Below are 24,212 nucleotides of genomic sequence, written 5' to 3'. Positions count from 1 at the left end.
ACAAGTGTCAGTATATCTTCAATTAATTCCCATATTAAATTTATGGAAATTGCTTTTATGAGGCCAGGAAATGCATAACAGTGACATGGAAATCTTATTCCCCTCTCCTCATTGATAGACAGTCTTTGGAAATGATCAGTTGTATTCCTCTTGAAAAGATCACATACAGTCTTAGAAATGGATACACCTTTCTGAAAATTTGGCAGCCTTACCTAGAGTATATAGGCACATCACTGATGCCACTACAGGGATGAGATCATTTCTGGTTAGCCAGAAGGCCTCTTTAAAGGATATAACACCATGTTGGTGCAGCGTTTTCGTTTTTCTAATTGGGTTTATACAGGAAGGGTAGGGAATCAGGGTTTCTTTGGTGTTGTGTGTTCTGTATAATTGTGAAGAATAAATCCGAAAAATAAAGTGTTCAAAAAAAAGTTTAATTTCATTTGCATGCACAAAAACATGTTGTTTTTGTAGCTGGAGATCTTTTGGTTCCGCTGTGCAGCCATGAATGCTGAGAAGGTGTGGAGACAGCAACCAGCTGGCACATTAACAAGCTCCTGACAGAATATCTCTCACACACACACACAGTTACATTCACATACACACACACACACAGTGAGGCTCGGTGTGATTGGGATTAACACAGGCAGATGCACCACTACACCCTGGCCCTGCCTCGGCTATAATGGATGCATGGCTGTTGCTCAGCAGTGGGGAAAGTTTTGTTATTCACCCAGCAGAGAAGAGCGCAGGTGTTGGTGAAAGTTAAGCATAATGTGATGTGATATCCATCTCAATACCAGATTTATTTTTGTGTTTTTTGTAATAATTCCAAATCTGTGATGCATCATGGAAAAAAAAAACAGGATAGGTGATTATAAACTGAGGTGACACTGTCAAGAATAAACTGTACTGAGATAATGTCAGGGACAAACCAGGGAGTCATATCTCCTTTTTTGTGATGTAACAAGTCATTTCCATTTTATTAGTTTTGTCTCAAAACGGAAGATAATCCAGGATCACAGGTACTGCTGTAAAACCCCCTCACCTGTCTTTTACCTATCACAGGTTGTAGGCCTGATAACGCCGTCTGTCAGGGAGGGAGGTGGAAAGAGAAGCACCCAAAAGATCAACGTTCACCCACCCCAAAAACACACACATCTGCTTGACATGTAATTAACTTTAGATCAGATACTACAACTTTTTTCTGTGAAAGTCCAGAATTTACTATATGAGATTACAATCAGTGAAATTGAAACACCTTTTGGTATAATGTGGTGCAACGCGTCTACAATACTAATCACAGCTTCAGAGTTGAATCACTGCCTCTATGACACAGTCAATAATGACTGGACATTGCAATCTTTACAAAGATAGGACTTACTGTTGGACCAGTTTACCTTTAAATTTGCACATGTATACCCTTGTTTCCATCACATTAATAAGCTCAAACTCAAGAGCTAACAAGCTAAAATGAAGATAAGTTCAAAGTAAGCTCAAAGCAGCTAACTCCAGCTCACTTTTTTATATACTATGCACAACATGTCTACCCTTAGACAAGCTCTTTTTCGGTACCAGTAGTGTTTTTCCTTCCTCAGCACAGCAACATCTTTAATTACACTCCTGTCAGCTTTTTTGGATTGGAGTCAGTCAGTGCAGGCATGTTTATTTGAGTCTTGTCAAGAAAAATGACACTGGTTCTCTTTGAATTAAAAAGAGCGGATGCAAAAATACATATGCGCTAACCCCTGAGACAAAATTGTAAACAACCTGGATGTCAAACTGTCTTTAAGAAAAATACATTTAAAACATCTTAATTATTATTTAGACACTGGAATGACAACAGGGCTGCAAACTCTGTTTCCTCTTTTAATCACCCGCTTTTTAAAAATTGATTTTCAGTGAATCATTTATTATTTTATGTTGTTTTATTTAATCTTTTTATGTATTTATGCTGTGTTCTGTTTTTATTGTAAAGTGCTTTGTAACTGTTTTGAAAAGTGCTGTATAAATAAAGTTTATTATTATTATGATTATTTAATGGCTGAAAATAAAGTTTGATGGCCATTGTTATACTTGACAAGCCACCCATTTATATACTATGTGTTGGAAATTCTGTCTGTGCTAATGTTTATGTTTCTAACCCTTTTTGACCAGATATTATTATCCTCTTCTTCAGGTCCCCTATGTAGAGCTTGGTGGGAAGACACTGGTAATGACGGTGTACGATTTCGACCGCTTCTCCAAACATGATGCCATTGGTGACATTAAGGTGCCCATGAACAAGGTGGACTTCAGCCACATAACAGAGGAGTGGCGGGATCTGCAGAGCGCAGAGAAGGAGGAGGTGAGGCTTATAAAAACCTGCGTAGGCAGATACACATGCCAGAAGTTCAATCACTTCCTACAAAATGGGAAATGAGGTTTGAAATCATTTTGTTACACATGTCTAAGTGTCAAGACTCAGATTTGTACATGTAGTATAGCTGCTGTTTCTGTAATAAGAGTATTCGTATTGGTGCTTGCATAAGTGATAACACAATGATTATTTTGCTGTGTTCAGCTAGCCATTTGTGCTTGAACCACAAACGTGGTGCCGTGGCTGATGTAATCCATCTCTCCTGGAAATGTCACTTAATCAGATGTCCACACTTCCCCTTCAATTAATAGAAGTGTGACTTTCCAGGCAACAGTTCAAAAGATTCAATTTTCATGGTAAATGTCATGGCATATAGCACGTGTTGCCGGGGGAACTTCATCTTTAGCATTACGGCGGTTTGATTTAAAGGTTAATTATAACAGCGTCGAGTGGCTGGTGGTGTTGTTTGAGTTTAAGGGCATCACTATACTTTCCTTAGCATATGGTCACACAGCTGCACCCGACAATTTTACGCAAGGCTTGAGACACTGGAGCGATGCTTTGCAGTGTTGAAGCTCAGCGGAGGGCAGTTGCGGAGGCAGACCTTGGAAACCACTACTTTTCACTACTGATTAAAAGTATTGAGACGGTGTATTTATTAACTGAACGCCCTAATCACAATGTGACAAGTGAACAGTAATTGTGAATGCATTAAGGTGACAATATATGATCCATTTATCAGAACTTTTTCATAATATGTGCACTGCCAGATGGTTTGCAGAATTCATGGTATGTCTCCATTCCTTTGGCAACAATCACAGTTTATGATCTCAAACAAATCACTTTTTCTCAAGATATACTGACATTTTACTTTATTTTTTAAAAGTAAAGAGACAAAGGAAAAGGAGTAATCATAAAAATCAAATAAACTACATCATATCACACCTCATCTCACACCAACCCTCCCTCCCAACTCTACTGGGCAAAACAATACAAAATCCTGGCATCAAATAATAAGAATTCATAGCAAACTAACAATTAAAAGAGAATTCATACTAACAATTTTTTTTGAGATTAAGTTTTCTTAAGTGAGATGTTTGTGAGATTGTAGCATCATGATCAACATAAAGGTTGCACTGAAGCAACATATAGTATAAAGTTCAGAATTAATGAAGGAAAAACAATGTAAAATGTTCTATATGAGCACAACACAGTCTGACATCTGCAATATCCATGCAAAACTCATTCAGTTATATAGTCAATATAGGATGATTATACAGTATATGAAACAAGAGAATACATATTTCTTTTTTTGGTCATGTTATGATTTTATTAGAGTCAACAGAAAAGAGATAGAGACAGGAAATGAGGAGAAAGACAGATGAGGAATAAACCTAATTCCTAATTGGACTTGAATGAGGACATTTCAATTCTACTCAGGAACCCCCCGAAAAATACTTATTTCTGCTGTTTGTTTTCCATTTTTCTCTGTATTTTCTATTTCCTTGGAGGATACTCTTATTGCTTCAGGCCTCTTAAGATATTAAAATGAACTTTTTGCTGTAACCGCTCACAATGCAACTTGTGACAAGGTAATCTCAGGTAAACATTGACTCATTTTAAATGTTAACAAGCCAAAAAAGTTTTAAATAAAGGTTGCAGTTTGAGGACTCAATATCTTTTAACAGTGAGCTCAGTAAAAAAGGCAGAAGAGTGAATATGATTCAAGATTTAATACTCTACCTACACACAGGTGCACCAATCCTCTTTACTTTTAAGGTCAAATATGAAGTAGCGAGTTCAGGAAATGCCCTTTAAGTTGAAAAGGCAGCAGTTGGCCTTTTACAGTTCATGGAAAATATTAAAGGGCCTGGTCACTGCTCTCGACAGGTGTAATTAACCGTTGCTCCCTCTCTCTCGCCGGCCTCCAGGGGAGCCTGTATTTGTGTTGACGAAAACTCAGCCCTTGTCACCAAAGCAAGAGTATCTAGTCGCTGGTTTTATAGTGCAACTAGCACTCAGGAGTAGTGGATGATATATTAAATGGAGGCGGGGGGCTGTGCTCCCATTTACAGTACTTATATTTCCAACTCACTGATGATGATCTGCATGTGGAAATAAGCCTTGATTGGAACTTTATGAAAGGGTCCTGAAATAAAACAAACGTCGATATTCAGGTTGGGTTTGCCGCTGATATATAATCTCCATTCAAAATGGCCGCATGTAAAGCAGGTGTGACCCGAGGGAGAGTTCTTGACTGTGTCTGCTCCTCGTGTTGATAAGGGATATGGCAAGAATATGAATCGCTCTCCGCTCAGCGTATGATAATGAGGCTGTGTTGTGATGGTGATTTTTGTGAACCAGTGAAGTGATTGCTCTGAGTACTTTTCCCTTTGAAGTGATGAGTGACAAAACAAAAAGTGGGAGCCGATATTAGAGAGCATTCAAACCCAAACAAGAGACCCAATCCATAGAGCGAGATTGATAACATCTAAGATCTTCTTCACTACGACTGTGAAGCTATGACTCAGACATGCAGCGTGATTACATTTGACATGCTCTACTTTTTTTTTTGGCACACAGTAAGACACTTTTTATAGATGTGATGTATGTGTTTTGTTCCTTGTGTTAATTCTGATTCTACCTGACACAATTTAATCTTGAGTTTTAATGCTCTTTGATCATTTCCTATTTGAATAGCAGTAATAATACACCTGTCAAAGAGTCCAGGACTATGTCAATGATAGTAAAACTACAGAATACACTTTAAAAGTACTGTGCGGTCTATGTTTTTGCCACATACAGTGTAGATGTTCTATTACTATTATTGTACTAAGAGCTGCAGTAGTGCTAGCAGGCCTTGTTTGTAATAGTTCTAGTCACTTTAAATGAAATTTAATTAAATTGATTAATAACTAGTTGTATTTAATCAACAGACTTCTGGGGGTAGTCATAAAAGAAACAATTTTACAGTATGAACATGCTACAGCTGTGTTTTTTCACCTTCTCATGATCACTGCTTATATCAGACATGCACTTAGAGTAGATTTTCTCGAAGGGGTAATTTTAATGTTCCTGATGATTGCAACCTCTCATATTGTCAAAGATCAATGTTAGTAGCGGTAATATACTGCATTTTAGGTTGTCTCTCCTGTAAGATTTTTGTCTGAAAATCAAAACACATCGATGCAAACGCATGTGTCTAGTCATGGATCATTTGTTAAAATCAACAATGGAAATGTATCTGCACTACCAGAAACATAAATGTCGTACTTCTCACTAAATGACATATTAAATCCACATATTGCTCTCTCCAAAACTGAGATTTATCTAGGATTATCTAGGTTTTACATAACCACTAAATTATGTATACTGACATTTTAATGCATATATTAGACTACATTGAAAACACTGTACATAGATATGTATGCATGATTGCAAGACCATGTTTCAGCCAATTATGTAAATTTGCTGCATATATGTGCCTTGATTCAAACTGAACATTGTAATTATTGTAAACAACTCTCCAGTATAACCTCTGTATACCAGTGTCAGAGTACTGTACTTTAACTTTAAATACTATCAAACTATCACGTTTGAAATAGACATGCTAGTGCTTGCAGCTAGGTTTTATAATTGAAAGCTATCCTTTCTGTTCTGTTGTGAAGCTCAGAGACAAATAAACAACAGGTCGAGCATGTTAAAAAGGCAAAGAGCTTCAGATTCGGTTGACTGAACACTTTCTAATGTGCTCTGTTTTTTCCTCATCTACCCTCTCAGTGAGCATCTGCTGTGCGCATGTGATGCAGTAAATTTAAATTTAGTGGTTGCTGTTAAAACTGTTCTCACCTCTGCAATGTCTCTCCAACAGCAAGAGAAGCTGGGCGATATCTGCTTCTCTCTGCGATACGTTCCCACCGCCGGCAAGCTGACCGTAGTCATCCTTGAGGCCAAAAATCTGAAGAAAATGGATGTGGGAGGCTTGTCAGGTGAGGAGAATTGAAAGGTTGTGCATGTGTGCCCGCTGACTTTCCTTCTGACAGGCCCTTTGTCTGTAATTATACATGCACTGCAGCACTCGCTTTGCTTCTCCAACAACACTCCTAGCTTTTTTCCACAATCTATAATCATCGCTGGCCAAGGTTGTATCTGTCAAGGGAAAAAGATGACATAAAGTAGAGTTTTTACCCCCAAAAAATCAAAATAGTTTTATACAGATGTTCACATTGGTAGGAACAAAACTGCAATGCTCAGATCTAATGTTGTGTAGAAGACACATACGCAGCCGTTGATTGTAGCACACACTAATGAAGACAATATTTTCAGCCCCAATGAAGAAAGAACGGAGAAGAAGAAAAAAATGAAACATATTTCTGCTGTGGTGAAGCTCTAACAATACACTTGTGTAAGAGTAAGATCAATAGATGACATTTATCACAATACATTCAAGTCTGAATTGCGGGTCTGATGTCATGGTAACAGAATATGCCACTTAGAGTTAGAGTTCATCTTGGACTGGATTTTGAACACCTGAGGACTGAGGACTGGTAAAAGCTGATATTTTGTCCCAAAATATGGGTTCTCTCACAGAATTTTATTCTTGTTCAGGTGTAAAAGCCTCTAAAAGCCTCTCTGTTTGTCTTGATTATTAAAGACTAAGGTTAGAGCTGAAACAGTCAGTTTACTGATTAGTTGATCGTCAGTTATTTATCAAGCAAAAATACTAAACATTTCCTGGGTCCTGCCTCTCAAATGTGCAACTTTGCTGATTTAAAAAAATATATATCACTGCTAATTGAATATTTTGAGGTTTTGAACTGTTGATGGGACAAAAGAAGCAGTTTGAAGATCCTTCCTTTGTCTCCAGGAACTTGCAAAAGGAAATTTTCACCATTTAAATTTTTTTTTTTATTGAATCTTCATTTAATCAGGTAGTCTCATTGAGATTCAGATCTCTCTTTGCAAGAGAGATCTGAGAACAAGAAACATTCCTAATTATACAAACCAGACAGCCTCAATCAACAAAGAATGAATAAATACAGTTACAAGAGTCATAAAAAACATCAGATAATAAAGCTTTAATATCTGCAAGCAGTATGAAATACTCTAGTTTGATGGTAGTCATTTCATTTAAAAGGTGCATAACATCTGAAACCAGTTCTGCCAAGATTAATGTGTACATATGAGATATCTAAGGTTAAGTAGTTACTGGATTCAACAGTAGAGCTATTATTTGTAATTTAATGGACTAAATAAATGAATAGTCTTTAGTCACATCCCAAACTAAGTTTCACCGCTGAAATACAACATTATACAATATGTGATAGATACAACACTTGGCTTCATGTTCATCATCCTGGAGCTAGACAACATATTGATCGGCCAATATCTAATTTTTGATCCTGTCAGCCCACACACATTTCACACACAGACACACACAGAGAGCCTCCACATGCACAAACCAAAAAAAAAAACACAAATACAAAATCACACAATAAGCTGATCTCTTTCCCACCCTCCGTCTTCTCTTTTGACTTTCTGCAATGGTTTCATTTAAATCCCCCAGTGTGCACTTCCCTCCCGCCTCGACTCTTTTTGCTGCAATTACCACACACCTGGGTCCACTTGCCTTCTGCCTGACAGCCCAGTCTCCCCATATAAGCCTAAACATCCTGCAGTACAGTAACACGGCACACATTAAAAGCTCCAGAGCTCCCTTTCATCTGTCAGACCAGCGCAAGCAGCCATTTGGCAGAAAAAAAGCCCTCCCCCGCTGCCATTTTATGCTACTGGCATTAGCTCTCACCTGTGCCCATTTGCATCATGGGACTGTCAACATTTTGAGTTGTCAGCCACATTGACAAACCAGTATGAAAAAGGTGTGAATCTGTGAATCTGTTCTGTTTGAGGGCCAGATTTCTCTCTTAGACAGAGAGGAAATAGCTGGGAAGCCAGACAGTTTGACACTACGTGTACTGTATGTCACATTTAATTGGAGCATGTTTTATCTGTGTGCACTGGTCTGTGGGTTTCAGGGTGAATTATTAGCATACAGTAATAGCACACTGCATGTTTCTAATTGCATACAACCAGAATATACTGCAAATTGCAGTTTGAGTTTTGATTTTTGTTAGTAGCAACTGCTTTTCTGCTCTGCGAATGGATTTAAAACTGTAGCAGATGGATGAAATAATGGGCAGGTCTGTAATAACAATAATTAGCCTCCATCCAGGGTGGCTCAGCCAGAGCTAAAGGAGGAGGACAAGTAATTGATGGCCTGGGATCAGCCTTCTCCTCTATTGTCATCCTGTTTACCATGCCTAATTATGGCTCACAGAGAAAGATGTGGGTATTATCATTAACCAATGTATAATCAGAAATAATTCTTTTGATTGGCTCCTCATGAAGCATCCCCCCCAAAAATCTACCTCCGTGCTGTGTCTCATACAAAAACAGACTTTTGAAATCATAGTTTTGAGAGTACAGTTTACTTTTGGTGCTCCTCAGGATTGCTGCTACTTAAGTGCAGTGATGCACCGAGCACCATGCTCTTTAGCTGTCGTCTCAAAATAATCCCAGGCTGATTATAGATAAGTAACTCCTGCTTCAAACGGTTCAACAGCAACGTATGGTTACAATACAGTACATATCAATTTTGTGGAGTTGTAGGCAATCAGATTTAAAAGCGTCTTTAAACTCCAGTGGGTGGTGCATTTTACAGTTTTTGCAGAACAGACTAAAGACTACAAAGTGAATTATAAAAGCCAGTAGTTGCAGCAGCAGGCAAAGACAACTGTGAGTCAGCAACTGTTTCAACCTCCCACAGATGTAGCGTGTTATTTTGTGCTATGGGGCAGTCTGTTTAAAGTGGTGCATTTTAAGTAGTTCAAGCTTCTCTATAGTGTGTCTCCGGTATGGTGCACCATCAAAGGTGAACCTTTTGAGTCTGATGCCTGGGCCACATCGCCTACCTTTACCCGTGTGCGACATCTACCTCGTTGAACTGCTGTGGCTCGCAAGTGCCTGGAAGTGACTTAGAAAGGGGACATGCGGGTTTACAGAGGTAGTGGCAGCAGAAGTGTTTTGTCCCTTTGTACCTCTGAAGATGTCCCAGAGGGCTGTGAGGCGGCACATAACCAGGTAATGACCCACAGTGGGGGAGGTTATCAAAGCACACAGGCACTGTGTCGGCGGTAGCCGCGCTGCTCCGACCTGATGCTCCCGCTCACCATCAAGCCTCTTGGCTGAAGGGTTTATTTGTTTTGTTCCTCTGGCTGGTCAGACTGAGAGGTTTTCTCCCAGTCAGTAAGGAAACTGAGAAACTGAGAAATTCTTTAAGATGATCAACAGGCCCCAAAAGAAGCAAGTAATTTGAAAGTGATTAGAGAATGCAAATTTTTTTTGTCAGTGTCTAAAACTTTTAAAAAATATTCTTTAATCCATACAAATTCAAAATATGTGATAATTAGAAGCACATGAGTTACAGAGAGATGTAGACAATTAAGATTCATTTGGTGCTAACAAGACTGTAACACAATATCACAAAGATCCCCCTCTGATTTTGTGATGGTGGATTATGGAGGTTTGTGCCTCTGAGAAGAGTTTCATTGTAAACGCTTGTGTTTGTTTGGCATGTGTGTGATTCACCGCTGAGTTGAGTGTGTAAAACCAAACCGACAGTCACCCCTGGCTGCGCCCACCATGGCAAATCCAAAATGATGGGAGGAAAGCTAAGATGACAGCCAGGCTATATTTAACCCTGCTTGTATTGGTGTTCATTTGGCCCAACTCTGCCAGCAGCCATACTTGAACACCAAAATGTTTGAGGAAGATCCAAATTCTGTGTTTGGTGTTGAATGTCTGTACACATAATACAGTATTGTAGCCCCAACTGTGACAGGCACTATACTCACAAAAATAATCCAAATGACTCACAGCTGGCAATCATTCACGGCTTCAAATACAAACTGTACGTAACCGCATTAATATTAGACAGCTTTAGTGGCTCTACTTAACTCTGCAGCTGATTTGGCTGAGAGCTCATCACTTATCCAGAAACCCAGTTCTAGCCTCCTTGGGGAAATGTATGGACCACTGATAGTGCATTGCCTCATAAAACCATGGCCAAGATCCAGGACTCAGATGAGTAACCCTCAGGATAGCGAAGGCAAGCCTCTGTGCTGTACACATATGTGGGAAGCGCTCTTGCATTCGGAGCTTTGCCATTCATCCATAAAATGGGAGAGATTACATCCGTCTGGGATGAGACGGTAAAATGGGCTGGATATGAGGTACGGCGAGCCTCCCAAAACTCAATAATGCCAAACTCTCATCTGCTGGCCAGAAAGATAAGGGGTGTCTGGATAGCAGTGATGTGGCGCCACAGGTGTGTTTCCTTTTTTCTCCCTTTCAGCCTGAGAAAGGGTTATCTTGCGTAATCCCATTCAGCTGTATTGTGTTTAATCAGACACACTTACCAATATAAGAGGATACATGACATGCACTATACATATTATAGCCTTATTTCAACATAGTCCTATGGAGCTTTATGCAATGATAGATGTCATTATAGCATAATGTTAGCAGCTCTTGTCTTGCTCTTTATTGGATTTAGAGAATAACCCCAGCCAGTGTTTCATGTTAATGTTTTGTTCGTCAAAGACGGTTTGTCCTCCTAAAAACATTCATTTTACAGTTTTCTAACTAACTAGCTCTGCATTGCAATACAAGAGCAATACTGCTCCTTTATTATCATGTCCTCTATATGGATCATCAACCTGTCACATGTAGCTTTAGCCTCAGGCTTTTAGCTCAATATGGAATATGTGTATAGCCATCAAGTGCATAATTAAGACCCTTTTACAACATCCTCATTTTAATACAAGTCAGATGGAAACATTACTGTCTGTTATGTTTTTAATTCACTTTAGTTCCTATTTCTTGCATCTATCTTATTATGGGTATTTTCATGTTGTGTGAAGTACATTGTATTGTATCTTTTTGTATAAAATCTGCTATATAAAGGTTTATTTTTACCATTATTATGAAAAACAGATAGCCTGAATACGATGTTAACATTAGCTGAAGCTCATCAAATCTGCCAAGGAAAGGCTGAAAAATCAACAATCACCAGCTGGAAATAATAAGGCTGCTTTTGTCCACATCTGTCTGAAATCAAGGAGCCGTTGTTTCAAAAATTACTGAGAATTTCGAGAAGTAAATCTGCCTCAGTTATCATTGTAAACTACATATTGTAGATGCAGGGCAAGGATAGAAATCTTGAAAGGTGTAGCATGATGGGGAGCTTAGCAAGCAATTCCCAGAAGATGCATCTGTATCAACATAATTTCCCAGAATTTGTTTTTGACTTTCTCCAGACCTCCCTGAGCTTGACGAGACAGAGTCTGTACGAGGTATATTTGGAATAAGTAGAGAAAGAAATGAGGAGTTCGTATGAGCAATCACAGCCACCCGTGGCTAATCAAATGAAAAAATCCCTGCAGAAACTTCACACATACAGATAACCCAAAGGAGGGGAATATGACAGGAAACGGCAAGTGATTTCTGGGAGTTCAGTGCAGAAACAACACTGCACTGAGTACAGAGAATATTTTATGACAGAAAATTCCACAAAATAACACTTAAAAGTTAGGTTTAGTCCCAAACTTTAAGATTTGTGGCATACATTTTGAACATGATACTGATTTGATGGATACAATCAGTATATAAAAGGCTCACACTGCTGTTTGAAACATGCCTGACAAGGCTGCAGAATTTCCTAATTTAGATCCTGTTGGACGTATTCATTTCCTACACAAAGTCACAACACACACTCACAACCCTCATTCACTGTTTCTATCATCCCAACACTCTAGCTCCTCTCAGCAGAGAGAGTAATAATGGACACCCACTCCATTAGGAGCCTGTTACCTTTTCATGTCTCTGTCATCTATTTATTCGGCTGCTTTTTCCCCCCTTTCTCTGTTTGTGTGGTTTTCTGTCTATATTCAGCTGCCCTGAATGAGCTCGCCAGTCTGCAATCAGGTCCTTATCCCCCTAAATTGGATAAAAGATTAAGGGAGCTAAGCTTGTTCAGTGTTTGCTATTGCTAGAAATCCCACAATATTCCCGCTAAAAACAGAGATTTTTTTCAATGCAGAAAAAAAAAAATGAAGCATTATAAAGACTTTGTGCATATGGGATCCAGAGATAAATCCAGATTATCAGAGCAAGCGATGTTTCAACAATTAATTATAAGCTCTGATTCTATGATTCAAAGTCTTACTCTTTATTCATGCCAATGCACAACTCTGAGGTTCAGTAGTTAGGGGAGGGATATTGTTAACCTCAGGCAACTGACTACCTCATTAGCATCAGTGAGATTATTATGGTTATTTGTTTTTGTCTTTCTCAAGCAATGTGTTGTCCTAAATGATAAATAACACAAAGTGGTTTTCATTAATTTTTTTCCATAGTTTGTCGTCTTCATGATTGTGAGCTGATACCAGAGATCATTAAGCATCATTATGCACATGTTGAACCAGAATTTTCAACAATCTGTTCAACATTTTTCACACAGCGAACTATGGCCTGCGTTTTAAGTGTTACTTTATTTCCTGTCTAATTCATTTAAAATTAAAGCAGTTTGTTTCTGCTGTTTTGGATAGTTCCCTCATATTAATGTTATACAGGTTTTCCCAACAAGTATCTACCCAATGTTGATTTAAGTGATGATAAGCAGACACCCCTACAAATGTACTATGTGATTGGTGTGGATGGTGCCTGTATGTCATGTGTTAATGTTTTATTTTAATGTGGACCCCAGGAAGAATAGTTACTATCTTGGTAGCAGCTAATGGGAATCCGAATAATCAAATGTCAGTAATCAAGTTTATGTCACAGTGATACGTTCTGAGGTCTTTGCCGTGCATTTGCACACGTAAACAGCAGATTAGACAACTGGTTGAGTGTATACATGCATGGCCAAGAAATCTCCATTACTAACCTGATTACAGAAACCATGTTTGCGTATACATGACATTTAAAAAAAAAAAAATCACATTACTGCAGAAAGCGGACTGCATGTACATTTACTGATTGGCTTTACCACTCAGCCATGGTGGTTGCTTTTTGTGTGTTTTATGGGTTACAGGAGTTACAACAAGTTTATGGTACCTTAGTAATAATAAATAGATGTGCATCATGTGGATTTATCTTCCGTAACATACGTACTTGATTGTATCGTCATTGATCACGTAATAATTTTCTTTCCACCCGGCTGCAGCAACAGACCATATTAAGTGAGGAAAAATGTGAAGGAACAAGAAGGGTATACATTTTCTTTGAACCACATTAGTTATTCAGTCATTATTCATCCTCTGAATCCTTTTTTGTTTGCAATTGAAAGTTGCAATGGAACTCATTACATTCTCGAACTCCCTATATGTTGGACTAATTAAATTCTCTTTGGATGTGCATATTAACAGCCTCACCTCATCCTTTTAATAGCTCAATTACAAGCCAAAAAACATGGCATTTGTTTCCCAATTTAAAAAGGCAATTGCTGTCTGCCCTCTTGTCAGTTTTCCCTCTAAGTCCAAACTAAGACACCGACTCTCCTCTCCTCCAATTTAGTTGTGAGGCCAATTTGGAGAATGCAAACAAATCAGGAGGAGTAGCGTTGTAATCGAAAGCGATGGGTGGTGTGCTGTTTTCAGACACACACTCTACCTGATTGCCAGAGAGTGGATGAGGATGGACGGAGCAAACCACTTGGGTTCCACTTGAGATGGCATTCGGACAGATGAAAATGAGGCTCTTGAATGAGGAAGGTTAACTGAGTGATGTAAACACACAGGACCGGGCCCGGCGCCAGGATGAAGTGACTGAGGGGGCTATTAAAAATTGTGAGGGGGCAGTCGTTTTCATGAAAGAAAATTAATTGATTTAACCATGCAATGGCCTAAGAAAGGCTAAATAACAACAACATAAGGCTGCTGTTTCGAAATCAAAGAATACGTTTATCAAACAGATCACTCACATAAGAACGTAGCTGTGGACCCATCCTGACTGTGCTTGTTATGGAAGAGGCCGCCGCTGGAGTAACGTCTTCTGCAGCTGGTGGAGCTAGCTCAGTCTTGGCTAACTTGGTCTCAGCTAGCTCAATCTCGGCGATATCATTGCTACTGCTGGGGCTACTGGCCTTGGCTGAGATCTCTACCGTGTTTTGTTTTTTCTTACAAAACTACCCTCTGATATCCATCCTGAACTGCCTTTTATGGCTAAGCAAACAAGCAGGGTAACGCACAGGCGTTGGGTTAACATTAACATTTGTTGAACTACCAGTAAACAAGCTTGCTTGTGTCACGTGCTGTGCACACACACCCTACACACAACAAACAGCGCTGTCCATGGTTCTGAAACAACAGTTTAGCAATAGTTACATGTATCTTGGCCAATAATTTTGTTGTTTTTGCTATTTTTCTATAGATACATAAAGCTCAAACAAGGCAAAGTACCCTTAAGACCCCTTGTGGCACCGGGCCCACACGTCATGTTTCATAATCAAACCTAATTCTTGCTTTGGTATTAATCTAGTGATTCCAGTACTACAGGTTTGAAGGTTTGTTTAAAGCTTTTCTAATTGGTATTCTTTCATTATAAATGGATCAAAAGACTCTGCAGATCCCCTCAGCTCTAGAAAGCATTTGACCATCTTTCTGCTCATTGTTTTGAGTTTACAGCCTGAAACTTTACTGTTTTGGGTCACTCTCACCGCTCTCATCAGCATCATCTTGCGACCTGGTCGCTGAGTGGTTACAGCACATGCCACATGGACACAATATCCCTGATTCAACTCCGGCTGGGGACTATTGTTGCATGTCATGCCCTTCTCTCTTTGTTTCCTGTCTGCCTCTCAACTATCAATTGTCCAATAAAGGCAAAAATGCCCAAGAATCATATCTAAAAAAAAAACTGAAGAAGGGATTAGTCTTCAAATGAATGCTGTTGCTCTGTACGTAACAATCTGCTTGATGCATAAATAGGCAACTGTTTGCTAACACAACTTACTAAGGTGATATTATCTCAGTGTTTGCAGCTTGTTCAGGCCATAAAAATCCATTAATGCAGGTTTAAAGATAGGCAAATGAGGGAAAAGAAAGTCTTTAAATCTTTGTCAAAAAGGAAAAAATTATAGAATCATGTCTCTTACTTTTTCTTTGCAGATCCATACGTGAAGATCCACCTGATGCAAAACGGCAAGAGGCTGAAGAAGAAGAAGACGACAATCAAGAAGAACACCCTCAACCCTTACTACAACGAGTCCTTTAGCTTTGAAGTCCCATTTGAACAAATCCAGGTACATTTTCATCCATGTACAGAACCTGAGAGTTTGCAAAATATCCGGCGGTGTGTGCTACACTGTCGGGACAAATTGTACTGCAAGAACCAGCAAAGATTTGGTTACATAAAAGCAATTGATAAGTGGGAGCTCATTTACCAAATAATCAGTTTAGAGGCTTTTCATCATGACAGTATAATCAAAGTCAGTTTAAATCAGCGTCGGTTTCGCAATTTGACTGGCCAGTTGCTCTGCGGATGTGATTCTCTGCACTGTTATTGCCTGAAGCGTGTATCACAATGCTATTTGTGACATGTTTTACAATGATTATGATAAAGAACACACAGCAGCATCTATAGCTTTAGCTTTGTTTCAAGACAAAGAAGAAGCAAAGGTCCTTTTTTGAGAACATTGTGAGGGAAAAGATGAAAAATGCACTGTTGCAGGAGGGAATAGCAATGAACAACATTATCTCCTCAGGCAAGACAGTAATTGAGTCAAATTGATTAAGCCTGTCACAGCTCACAAATCACGGGTTTGGGTCCACGAGCCTCAGATTCTATTTAAACTGTGTTGATCCCAATCAACCCTGTCCAAATCAAGCCCTTGCTTAATAGTGCTGGTACCAGTATGTTGGCTAAATTTGCATTTCTCATCATACCACCAAGAGCAAGGCTGATCATTAAATAATTACTAGTGCCACTGATTGAATCATAAACTTCTCATTGATTAGGTGTACTGAACTCTTACTCAAGCTGTGAGAACATTTTGCGAGTTAAAAATGTACTTTAAGGACTTAATTTGACTGTGACCAATCAGTCAAACACCAACTAAGCCAGTTAGTAGTTACAACTGTTTAAACTTCACCAGTGGCAGCTCTTTAGGCCTCTGGCTGCATTATATTTGATTTTACATTAAGACACTTAAGGCTGTGGTGATTTTTAATTGCGGTCTTACTCCCGCAGTTAATACATGTGTCAAGTGTTTTAGGAAAAACAAATACAGTTTAATTTGTCAATCAATTTCTCAGGAAGATTTTTTTTTCCAAGTCATGTTAACATCCACAACAAAGAGAGCTGCAAATTAACTGCTTTTATCAGCAGAAGCAGAATGTCTGATTTGAGTTAAACTTGACCTTGGGACATTTTGAGTAATTAATCTTAAGATTTTAATTGTCTCAGAGAATGTGTGGGAATTACAAACAATGCTTTTAATTGGTCTATCTCATTACACTAACAGAAGGATTGTTATTGACTGAGGTAGATCCACATCTTCCTCAGCTCGCACAAAATTAGCTTTGCAGCACTCAGTGATACTGTTTAGATTAATTTGTTTTCATCTATGGGCTTTAATGTATTCATTTTGTTTTGCAATAATGATACATGTAAACTTTCTCCACATTTTTGAGTGTCTCATATATGACTTAGAGAGTAACGTAACGCTGTGCTTTTGTGGTTGAAAGTTCCTCTTCCACCTGTTATCACACCCAACAACAGTAACGGGTGTGGTTGAGAAGTGTGATTTGTTGCACCTGTAACCACACCTAACAATAATGTCACAGGGTTCTGTAGTGCACTTGTACTGTACATCACTGCAACAACGGTCAGCAAAAACAAGATTATTGAAGCTTGAAATGCATACAAGAAAGTAGGCATGGCTAGTTTATTTATATAGCACTTTAAAGTACTGTAAAAAAAAAAAAAAAGATACATGTAAGAAATTACAGCATGAGACATTAAACAAAGAAGAAAATTAAAAAGAAAACATTTTAGGTAAAATTGAGAAACATTTTTAAAGAAATTTAAAACCGTAAAATCATAGAAATACATAGAAGGGGTTCAGGATTTAAGCCTAAAGTTATTAATGATGAGAGTTTAAGACTCAAAATGAATGTACAGTTAGAAAACGTAATGAATTTGATTTTTAAGAGCCTGATTTTAAATGCAGTCAGGGCAAGCCTAGCTAAATTGTTCATTTATTTAGTACATTTTTTCCCTGTTTTGATTTCAATCTGAAAATGTAAAAGGTATATTTTAAAGGAATAGTTTTTGCAAATGAAGCTCATTTGCTTTCTTTACAAGAGTCAAAGATTGATAACAATCTCATGGCTGTGTATTCAGTACAGAGCTGCAGTCAGGGCATGGTTAGCCTAGCTTAGCATAAAAACTGGAAGCAGGAGGAAACAGCTAACCTAGCATTGTCCAAAGTGAAAAAATGGTCCACCAACACCTCTGAAGATCACTATTTAACACATTGGGGAGTTATGTGCTGGAACTGTTTATTGTATTTGCGAGTAACAGTTGTGTTCAGCATCCCAGAGTCCTGTCGTAACAGTGAGGTTGCCAGAATTTGTTCTGCCAAAATTTGCTCTATAGCCAAACAGACAACACAGAAGTACTAACTAGATGAATGAGTTGTTGCTTGTGGCATGAGATTGATATCAGTCTTTTTAATCTCAGTCGCAAAAAGAAAGCAAATAAACATATTTCCCAGAGTGTTGAGCTATTCCTTTAATTATTATCAGCAATTTGAGTATTATTGGGGTATAGAAGTGACAAAACGTTATTGTCTGGCCATTAACAAAAAGGGTCTGTGGCTGTCAAAAAAAGCCTTGTTTCATTGAGCAATTTGAAGGTGAACTGTACCTTTTAAAACCAACTGACCCCAACTGGCCATCTGGGAGCCGTATTCAGTATTTCATTACATAGAGTATTAGGCATGCTCTTTTAGGACAGTGGCTCTGTGCTCATGCAGGTGGCGATAGCCCCGTCTCAGTGTGCCAGTGGATCGAAACTTAATCAGGGCTCTTTGTGCACTAATTCATATTCTCTGCCAGAGATTGATGTCCAGGTCACTCCTCTTTTGCAGTGTCCCTTTGAATAAACACATGCCGAGGCCGAGTCTAAGACCTCTGAGTAATAAAACATTCTGCCGTATTTGGCTCTGACTGTAACTGAGGCCTGGTCTGGAATGTCAGTTACTGTTAATCAACATTAATTTCTGAAGGAACGATTCATTCTCTTCATTACTGTACCACTTCAAGTAATAATCAGAAACAGTTTCATATAGCTTACTATTCCAAAATGCATACATTTTTAGATTCTGTATTTATTTTATTGCAGCCTTTGAATATATTGTTTTAACCACTCAGCATCTTTCTCAGGAAAATATTCAGCTGCACAAACCTTGATGCTTTCAATTCCAGTTTGTTTGGAATAAATATAAGGCTCAATGTTCAGTTTCATTGTCACTATACAATACAGGATATGCAGTTCTAGCCCCCTCCACGCTACACACACAGAAAATGTATTGACAAATATTAAAATATTTTAAATTAAAATAGAATAAAACAATAAAATTGGCAATAAAATAGAACAAAGTATATAAAAAGGGTGAACTACATCATATCTACAAGTTATAAACAATTACATATATGCATACAAAGTAACGGCTCAACTGACAAGAAGAAAACGAACACCCACTGGAACTCACTTAAATTGGATTTAAGAGCAGAGACACGTTTGCTTGACTGTATGAAAAAAAAACATTTCACTATGATGCATTTGATTCTAACTGTTAATGTGTGTAGGGGACCTTACAAATAATGCCGTTAGAACATCTACCTCTCTTTTCTTTATTTCTTTGGAGGTCTTGGTACAAATCTAGTAATAAATAATGATAAATAAGTATAACTAATTGATGATTTATAGAGCATTTTCTTAACAAAGGTTATAAAGTGCTTTAAACCAGAAAATAGAAATAAAAGACAACATCAACATGATAAAATACAGATTAAAAAAAGACTTTTCATAACAATGACTGGGGAAAAATTGGTACAATTTTGTAAGGAGTGATTTAAAAGAAGATACTATCTCTACTAAGTAGATATTACTGCTTGACTGAAGCAAACGAGGAGAGATAAAGGAGGTAGAGGACGTAAACATTAATCGTCTTTATGCTGACGACACCTCGCTTTACTTTTACATCTCCTCTCTTCTCCCACTCTTCCCTTTTCACAGAAAGTGCAAGTTGTTATAACTGTTCTGGACTATGACAAGATCGGCAAGAACGATGCCATCGGCAAGGTCTTTGTGGGCCTCAACAGCTCGGGGACGGAGCTGCGCCACTGGTCCGACATGCTGGCCAACCCCAGGAGACCCATCGCCCAGTGGCATGTGCTAAAGCCCGAGGAGGAGGTGGACGCTCAGCTCTCCACCAAGAAATAGACAGGGCCCTTTCAGCACCTGCCTTGTAGTACTCTTTAGCCAGTATGTGTAAATACCTCAGTGATATATGGGTCCATCCATGTAAACCCCCCTCTTTACCCCACCTCCCAGCCCCTCCCAGCTTTACCGCTCCTAATTTCACAAACAATCCCAATTGTTCAAACTTCCTGCGACATTTCCATTCTCTGCTTTTTTTTTCTATCAGGGTCCTACTTTTCTCGCTTTTTTCTTTATTTTTTTGTCTCTGATTCAGCAGTTGTTTTTTTCCATCGCCACACCCCGACCAAATGCCCCCTTCTTTTAAGCAATATGATCTGTATAGATAGCGCATGACTGAAAGAATTTATTGTACCACAGTTGTATATATAAGTATGCAGACAAAAATGATTTCTAGTTTATGTGTTTGTATGTTGTTACCCGTTTCCTAATCTGTGTATATCTTGATGTTTTTAATAAGATGTTCTATTTTAAATTATGTAAATGCAGATATAGAGGAAAGCCAATATTATATATCCCAGGATTTAAAAATTCTACCTTATTACCTTATTGCATTCCAGAAAAAAAGTAATTCCAACCTACAAGATGCTAGTGGAAATATATTCACATTGTAAAGGACAATGTCTGGCTTTAAGTTCAGCAAAGCATCATCACAGAAAAGACAAACAGATGAATATATACACACAAAACTCCAAAATACAAGGCCATTAACTACTATGGTTCTGTGGGGAAAATTATGCTGCTGGAAATTATACAAGCACATGATTTCTTACAACTTTTTGTACTTATTTCTCAATCAGAGGACCTATATTTAGCTTGATGCACACTGTTATCAGAAACAATAGTCAATGCAAACCAGTTAGCATTTCATCTCTCCATGTTTTGCAGTTTCTTCTAAGTGAAATAGGTCCTCATTTTAAAGGCCATCGTTCACTTCTACTAGCTTATTTTTGTTTGTTTTTTTTTCCAAAAATGGAAAATATTGCCTCCAATAAAAAAAGACTTATTTCTTAACCCTTCAGAAACAGACCCCTTGTGAAAAAGCACCAAGCTGTAGCCATTGTGTCCTTAAGCTTGTTTAACAATATTTTGTTAATCACTTTCTTTGAACAGCCTTGTCATTGTTGGAGGTATTATCGCATTTAGGCCGGGGTCCGATCTTTGAGAGGGAGTTAAAAAAAAAAAAAAAAAAGAATCGCGACTCTGGTTTTAAGAGGACTATTTTTTAGAGCAATTCAATGAACGTCTTGACTATTTTTAGTAAACTGCATGATTTTTTTTACAATCTTTACTAAAGGCTGGGACGGGGGGAGATCTACTGACACCAGGGGCTGTCTCTTCTGATACGATCCCCTTGCCTTCAATCAGAGGAGAGGAAGAAAAAAAAAATCAAGAGTAATGTTTAAACTTTGGGTCAATGTATGACTATATTGACAGAGGTGAAGCAAGTTTCTAAACACTGCCATTTTCAGGGAGGTGACTTGTGTAGAGGCCCTCTCTTTCATGCACACTCCCACTTGCTAGTGGTTGTAGCTTTGGTTTATTGGGAACAATGTCTTTGGCTGCAATGGTGCCCTAAATCGCAGTCTTTGCTTTGCGTTGCCTTCTCACAGTGACAATAGAGCTAGCCATGTTTTACTGCCAATTTTAACATTTATGTGGCTGCTGTTTTGCACTGGATGTCTTTAAACTAGCTTGTTGACTTCTTTACAACCATTGTTTTGGAGGATTGTTGGCTGGCTTTATTCCAGGACACCTGCAGGGGGAGCCAGAAATACGCCTGCTCCATCGGCTTAATTAAAAAAGAAAGCAAAGATGACAAATCACGTTTCAGCCAACAGCAACTACATCAGTTTTGTTTTATTGTTGGCACAGGACTACACCAAGAGAATGCGAAACAACCGTAAAAGTTAATGGTCTGCGTAGGCTATTAGTCCATCATGTCCTTTACTACGGGTCCAATTAGGAAAGGAATAAGTTTTAATCCATGAAAACCATGAAGTCTCTTATCTTGGAGGAACCTCTTGCATATACTCGATGCTAGCTTCAGGAGGACTTTCTAAATGTTTTCAATGTTATTGTGTAGTTGATAGCACTATTATGAAAAAGCTACTTGTCATTCCATAGGAGTCTCCGAGGACTGCTTTGTGTATCACTGTGACTGCCGTGTGTGCTTAGAGATGTAGACTTATCAGTAGGTAGCGAAACCAGTTTGTTCTGTAGTGATGTCGTAGCGTTTAATGCCATTTTCCCTTCTACACGCAGAGAGAGAGAGAGAGAGAGAGAGAGCGAGAGAGCGTGACGTTGCCCGACTGCACGCGGCCAAAAAAAAAATAAGGCGGAAAGAGGTTTTATCTGAGCACGAGCGGGTTGCTTCACACAGCATTTTGTTGAGCACTGTGCAATACTTGTATGTTCATCCCATGGTGTTAACGTGGGTGGCGTTGCCCGAGGAAAAGGATTCTAACTCTAGAGGTGGATTCTAGTCCAGAGAGATGTTTCTCCTTTCCAGTGAAATGGTTAGGACACAGCACACGTAGATTCAGCGTATAGGTTGGAGCTTGACACCACTTGTTGACCTCTGTTTAGGGTTCCCTCCCTTTTCGCAGGTTCGTTTTTCTTCTTGCACACAGTTCCAGCATCAGAAGTTTCAGGGAGTTAATACCAAACGAGATTCTACATTTAAATAACCCCCTTAAAATGCCATGTATATATTTACATAATCGTGTCAAAAATGTATATCTAGAATAAATATAAAGTGACATGAATATGATTATTCAGCTGCAAATATCATGTTATAATATCTATCATCCATAATACTATATCTCATCATCATTTCATTTTCATTCTGGAGTTTTTTTTTTTATTTGTTAACTGCTCTGTTGATTAAGAACCCTTTTTATATTTGAGATGAAAACTTTGAATGTACAGTATGGACTGTGTTGGTGTAGATTACTTTAACCGTGAGATTAGATGTACTTTGCACTTTTTGTTGTAAAAAAAAGAAAAAAAGTCATTTTGTTTATATTTTTTCAACTATTACGAATTTATTTCATAACCCTTTGGGGTAAAAACCTCCCCTGTCCGATAGCATTCCAAAATCATTGAATATACTAATACAGCTGCATTCCTGATCACTATTCAACCAGGGGATTCTTTTATTTGACATGTTTTACATATGTAGATTAACGAGTACAGCTTCAGATTTAAATGAGGAAACAAAAGGATTAAAGTACAAGGTAAAGGGTCTGCAAAAATGGCCCGAGCAATTAAATATTCATGCAAATAGGTTGTACTAACGGAATTATCCGATCAAAGCTGAAAGAAAATCAAACAGAATTACGACAGAAGTAACACGTTCAAAACGTTATCAGGGAATTGGGTAATGGGCAGCATTGCAGAACCCATCAGATTGCGAGGTGTGTTGAAAAACTACAAAGCAAAAGCCATTACCTGCACTGCATCGCAATGCTCCTCTTATTACGATTTCCTACCAAAGTATGCATGCATAATCAAATCCCAAATTCTCCTCGTGTAAGATACATTATCAAGCTCTCTGTGTGACAAGGAAGTCAAGATTCTCTCCAGTGACACCGACGAAAAGCCACACTGACCTTTCAAAAACAAAGCTGTGTAAAGTATTAGAATCTGATGCTGTAGAAAGATCCTAGTTGCCTTTGTGTATATCAACTGCCTGCTTGAGTATTTTGTGTGTGGAAATTTTCTCTGTAATCTTGTAGAACTGTTTGGGGTGTTTTTTCCTGCCATATCGCTCGCAGTGACGGCGAGCCGCTGACAGTTATATTTGCTGTGTATACCTTCATTTTTGACGAGGTGTTTTACAGTTTTGTTTCACTTTGTGTAGTGATTCACTCTGTGGAGTTTTCTGACTGTTGTTATATAACTTCATATACACAAATGATCAATAAAAATGTTTTATTTCCTGTTGATACAGAACCTTATCATGTCATATTTTCCTTTTAGTAGCAAAAGATGCTGTCAGTGCCTCTTAATATCAAGCTTTTAATAACAAAAACAACCTTCACTACTACAACTACAGTGTTGGCATTGACTGGCAGAAGAAGTATGAATCACTGCTCTTAAGAGAAGTGTCTCCATGCGTTACTTGCATGACAAATTCCAGTTTTAATGATGATGTTTGTTTCTAAACACTTTGAATTGGCTTTGAGTCATCCAAACCAGCCTGTTAAATAGGTCACTACTGCCATCTAAAGGACGTAAAGGAGCATAACACAGAAGATTAGCACAACAATGAAAAAAAGAAAAT

At 38.4% G+C, this 24,212-nt stretch overlaps 1 protein-coding gene across 10 annotated transcripts in view; it reads left to right on the top strand.

Annotated features, from left to right (window-relative positions):
* The window catches only part of syt1a (synaptotagmin Ia), a 203,436-nt gene extending 179,555 nt beyond the window's left edge, over positions 1–23,881 (top strand). For all 10 annotated transcript variants that reach the window (XM_044343567.1, XM_044343574.1, XM_044343572.1 and 7 more), the window contains 4 exons: positions 2,180–2,347; positions 6,231–6,348; positions 15,586–15,719; positions 19,721–23,881. In XM_044343567.1, coding sequence (XP_044199502.1) covers positions 2,180–2,347; positions 6,231–6,348; positions 15,586–15,719; positions 19,721–19,927 — 627 coding nt within the window. In that variant the 3' untranslated portion in view covers positions 19,928–23,881. The remainder of the gene's footprint in view (positions 1–2,179; positions 2,348–6,230; positions 6,349–15,585; positions 15,720–19,720) is intronic.
* The last annotated feature ends 331 nt before the right edge of the window (positions 23,882–24,212 follow it).

This window comes from Thunnus albacares, chromosome 23 (genome assembly GCF_914725855.1).
Source record: "Thunnus albacares chromosome 23, fThuAlb1.1, whole genome shotgun sequence".
Classification (NCBI taxonomy): domain Eukaryota; kingdom Metazoa; phylum Chordata; class Actinopteri; order Scombriformes; family Scombridae; genus Thunnus; species Thunnus albacares.
Note: the sequence above shows the minus strand (reverse complement) of the source record. Positions and strands in the feature narration are given on the sequence as shown.